The sequence below is a fragment of the Atta cephalotes genome, assembly GCF_000143395.1.
Source record: "Atta cephalotes unplaced genomic scaffold scaffold00015, whole genome shotgun sequence".
NCBI classification, from domain to species: domain Eukaryota; kingdom Metazoa; phylum Arthropoda; class Insecta; order Hymenoptera; family Formicidae; genus Atta; species Atta cephalotes.
In genome coordinates this window covers 2,804,370-2,809,558 of record NW_012130079.1, presented here as the reverse complement: position 1 = coordinate 2,809,558, position 5,189 = coordinate 2,804,370, and the positions used below count along the sequence as shown (strand labels likewise).

The 5,189-nt window shown below is 39.3% G+C and overlaps 1 protein-coding gene across 1 annotated transcript in view; it reads left to right on the top strand.

The window, feature by feature from the left end:
• The first annotated feature begins 1,371 nt into the window (after nucleotides 1–1,371).
• LOC105618028 (protein Wnt-7b) overlaps nucleotides 1,372–5,189 on the top strand; it is a 48,166-nt gene continuing 44,348 nt past the window's right edge. Inside the window, exon 1 of the mRNA XM_012199567.1 lies at nucleotides 1,372–1,448. Coding sequence (XP_012054957.1) covers nucleotides 1,372–1,448 — 77 coding nt within the window. The remainder of the gene's footprint in view (nucleotides 1,449–5,189) is intronic.

Sequence of the window (5,189 nt, the reverse complement as noted above, 5' to 3'; positions counted from 1 at the left end):
CACGTCTCTCTCTCTCTCTCTCTCTCTCTCTCTCTCTCTCTCTCTTTCTCTCTCGACTGCCGGACGATCACCGGTTTTTGCAGTTTACGCGATCTCGTTGGCGCGATCTCCGCCGGCGAAGGAGAGGATCGTTAAGCGTTTTGCGCGCGGGGGAGTGATGATGATGAGCCAAGCGATAAGTTCCTTCTATATCGAAATCGTTAACGAAACGACGGCGACGAGGATCTTCGCGGCGATGACAATCGGCCGACATTCTCGCGTGAGACGGCAAAAGATCGTCGTTCCTCGACGATAGCGCGTCGCGTGAGCTTGCGTATCTGCAATCTTGGGAGCTTGGATATAAAGTACGCCGCACCGATAATGACGGTACTTAGTTATCTTTTTAATTGGTATCTATTTGCTAACGAGACCTCGCGCGCGCGATCGTCGTTGGCTCGTTAGGATAACCGATCCACCGTTTCTTGATAAACGCGTTTACCGGCTCAGGATAGCCGACTTTCTAAGATCGAGTCGGTTGGATCGCGCCTCTCATTAAAGTGAATCGAGTAAATCTTATTTGAAGCTACATTCCACCGATACCGCGGCAAATCGTTTCGAAAATGGACGCAGTGCGCTCGCACGACGACTCCGTTACCTTCGTGATCACTGTGGGACTGTGATCACCCGCTGATCGAATTTACGGATCGCGAGCCCTCTGCGAGGTCCAGTCTCAATTATCACCGATGGAAGTACCACCCGTGGCACACGATACGCGATCGATGTGCACGATTCGAAGATACATGTGCGAGAGACGAATCGTTCAGCCGCTTAGTCATCATCACGAGAAGGAGAGAACGCCTTTCGGGAAAAGAATATTTGGAGATTGTAAACACTCGCACGGTGCGGCATGGGACCATAAAGTTTTAAAACGCGCGCAAACACTTTAAGAAAATCCAAATGTTGGCTCTGCTGTTCGGCTTTTTCGCACCTGCCCGGTACGCGCGCACGTGCACGCGAGGCTTTGTGTTCGCTATGAGGTGTTAACGAGAACGCGGAGTGATTGCAGTGATTGAAATCGCGACAAGAAACTTCTCACGACGTCACTCGAAGCAGGTGTTGGATAAACATTAGACAAAAGTTTCATATCGTAAAATACGTCCGGCAACGAGCCTGGAGTGTGAGAGATCGTGCTCGCCGAGCGGTAACGGAGACTGCACACATCACGAGATCTCACATGATTCGACTTAACAACGGAACAGGGTCGATCCCAGTTCCGAACGATCAACTTCCGGTGAGCGTCATTCATCCGCTGATCGCGGAAGCGTAAAACTTTTGTCGCGTGCACATCCGCTTTTTACATTCAATAACAACAAGGTGATTGTGATGTAAGAGATGCGTCGCGGTGATATCGCGACAATCGCGATAGCCCTTCTCATTCTTGGGCAGATCCAGGAGCCACAGCGATCGAGGTGAGAAACAGTTATATTTAGGATACTACATGGAAAGAATGATTTTACTGAAACATCTAAAAATTTAGTTAGAAAATAATCTGAAAATAATTTTGTTGGGCCATCAAAATAATTATATGTAAGAGATTTAAATATAATGAGTCATACTGTAAAACTTTTGATGTTCTAACAACAAGCTAGAGCTAGTAATCCTACATGATTATTTTGATAATTCAATAAAATTATTTTTACATATCTAGCTAAATTTTTAGATACTTCAATAAAATCTTCTTTCCATGTAAATATCAATTAATTAAAATCAATAATAAATATTACAATAATTACGCCAATAATACGTAACCTTCGATTACATTTAAAGCAAACATTTTTTAATGATTGTACAATTTTTATATACTTGATGAGATTCTAAATTATAGTAAAAAAAAACTTTAAAGCTACCTCTTATATGCCTGCATTCATAGTCAAATCTTGTACTTCAGGCTTCCTTAAATTTATCTTTAGATGCTTAGTAGCTATGAAATAATTCGTAGAGCATCTAAAGATAAATTCAAGGAAGCTTTAACTGTAAGGCCTGACTATGAACACGGGCATTAATCATCGTAAAGTTTACTTGCATTCTATCGTCCAAATAAGACGATTTAAAATTATATATTAGGTGTAATTTTAGTAGCTATAATTGAAGGTTTTATAACAATATATTTTCTTACACATGAATAATGCGTAAAAAATTATTAATTACTAATTTCTTAGGCATCAGAAATTATTAATCAACTCGCGTTGATACTAATAGATTTATATACTTGTTTAGTTTTATCATTTCTCAGAACCTTTATGTTAATTACTTAAAAATTAAAATCGCAGGTTTGCATTGAATCGATATAGAAGTCAGAAATCGCACGACGACGCGAAGAAAAACTTCAACAAATAATCGATTTATTAACGATGCATTTACATTTTATCTACCGATAATCTCAAAGAGACAACTTGTAAGAAAGCTGTCAACATTCCTCGATTATACTACGCGGCAAGTGAAAATGTTAATCGATAGTCGCTCGAGGCTAGAGCGCATACGCAAATTGCAGCGTCGATTACGATCGCTATTCGCCGAAGTAACGAGCAAAGGGATCGGAAGGGAGATTCTCGCGAGGTCGCAATACGCGTGACTCGGACACGTGCTGAAAGTCCGTCATACCGCGTCAAAACTGAATGTTCGCGCCGACTTCGCGATAAAGTCTGACGACCATAATCGTTCTATGCACGCGACGACGTTGTATCTTTTGTGGAAGATAAAGATGAAAAAAAAATCCCAAAATTTAATTAATCTCTTAAAAAAAAAACTTTATATATTGGGTTGTCTGAAAAGTTCGTGCCGATGTTGAAGGAAAATTGAAACGCAGAAAATTTAAATTTTAGTATACATTTATTAAATTATATAGGTTAGTCGGCACGAACTTTCCGGACAATCCAATATATGCCAAATGCGTAAAAAAAGTATAAGAATATTACTTCCTTCCTAAAATCAAAAACATTAATTATCTTAATAAATATAACTATTCAAAAATTATCTCTTCAAAAATGGATATGAAATATTAGTAATTAGCCAAGTATCTCAAAAAGACCTCGAAAATTGGACGGATACACGTTGTAGATTCGAATAATAATCCCTATACGGTTCAATCGGTTAAGATTGATGGCGATTAACAGAGCTGATAGGAATTTCCTCAGCCACTTAATACTCGGTTACATAAACACACTAATGATTTAATATGCACAAGAACGGCCGTCATTCAGAGCTAATTACGGGCGTCGAACGAAATGAAACGTTTATGTAATGCGGCGCGTAACGCGTGATTGCGGACTGACCGAATTTAATGTTATATCCGTACGAAATGACCACGGAAAGTGCTTGTTGTGTTTTACGAGCCGCTTGGCTACCAGCCGCGCCACGTAATGAGCGCGCTAAGTGGATGAATGAAGCGACGATGCGACAGAGATTAAGGTCGATTGGACTATCATCGTCACACGACGGAAACGAGATCATTTCGTCGGTGCGACTGATTAAAGCCCATCTCACACATTCGGTGGGAATAAAATCATTAACCAATAAAGTAAAGAAAAACGGCAGAATTAAGCTCAATATAATTACAATGGTGGACTATACAGCTGCGTAATTTCCCGATAGCCTTTTAAACATTTTTTGACAAAATAATCGGTGATACTTACCGGAAAAGAAGAAATAAAAAAAGAAATGTTCGATTAAACTTTTAATAAATGCTATGTTTTGACACGCTCTGTCTGAGACAGGATCTGTCGTCTTGTTAAACACGTTGCAGATTATCAGAAATTAATGATGCAAGACAGAATGGTGAACGATATACAGACATCGTTGCACATCGTGTCCTCGTACAGATATCGCGTTTATTTTCAGAAATCTAACATGACAGCTTTTTAGCTGATTAAAAAAGTAATCACCGTTTTCAAAGTTATTCGTGCTTAAACTGGGAACGACATGTTTACAAATCACGAATTTGTTCTTTTATATTTGTTACAGAAATTATTGTACAACAAATTACTAAAATTTTAATTTTGTTGTCCTAAATATGTAATTGCCTTCATTGAGAAAAAAATGGTTGTAATTATCATAATTTAACTACAATTTACGGTTATTATATTTTTTGATAGAACTATAAATTAATACTAACATTATAGCAATAATAATTATAAAAACGGAATTCCTAACCATAATTATTTTAGCATGCAATTATAGCCATAAATACCAAATACTTTTGTTTCTATGTCTGTAGTTATAATCCTTAAAAAAATAATTAAAAAATATTCCGACTGGATTATTAGATGTACAACTTTGCTTCCGCCGTTTTTCTATAGATGGCTTTAGCGGTAAATGGTGGTCGAAATAAATAGATCATAGACGTCATACAATAAACTTGGGCATCTGTCAACATAACCCCATAGAAACATTAGTCGATTTGTGTCTGCATCATAAAGTTATTCTCGATTGAAAATGTCAGTTTACGAGCCAAATTCTCGTCATTTGCGGGAGGTTTTAATTTTTTGCTTCAATATGAAGAAATCTGCGGCTGAGACTCATCGAATGCTCTCAAATACTTATGGTGAGGCCGTTATTAGTGAAAGAACGTGTCGTGAGTGATTTCAACGCTTCAAGAACGGTGATTTTGGCGTCGAAGACCGGCATAGCGGTGGAAGAGAGAAGGTTTTCAAAGATGCAGAATTGGAGATATTACTTGAGCAAGATCGTGTCAAAATCAAGAAGAATTGGCACGATCATTGAGTGACTCAACAAGCCATTTCAAAACGCCTCAAAGCCATGGGAATGATTCAGAAGCAAGGAAATTGGGTGTCGTACGAATTGAAGCCGAGAGATGTTGAACGGCGTTTGTTTGCTTGTGAACAGCTGCTTGAAAGGCAAAGACGGAAGGGATTTCTGCATCGCATTGTGACTGGAGACGAAAAATGGGTTCATTACGATAATCCCAAGCGCAGGAAATCATGGGGAGTTCCCGGCCATGCTTCCACGTCGACGGCCAAACCGAATATTCACGGCTCCAAGGTCATGCTCTGTATTTGGTGAGACCAGCTCGGCGTAGTGTATTATGAACTGTTAAAACCGACTGAAACAATCACAGGCGATCCGTATCGAACGCAATTGATGCGTTTGAGCCGAGCATTGAAAGACAAACGACCGCAATACAACGAGAGACA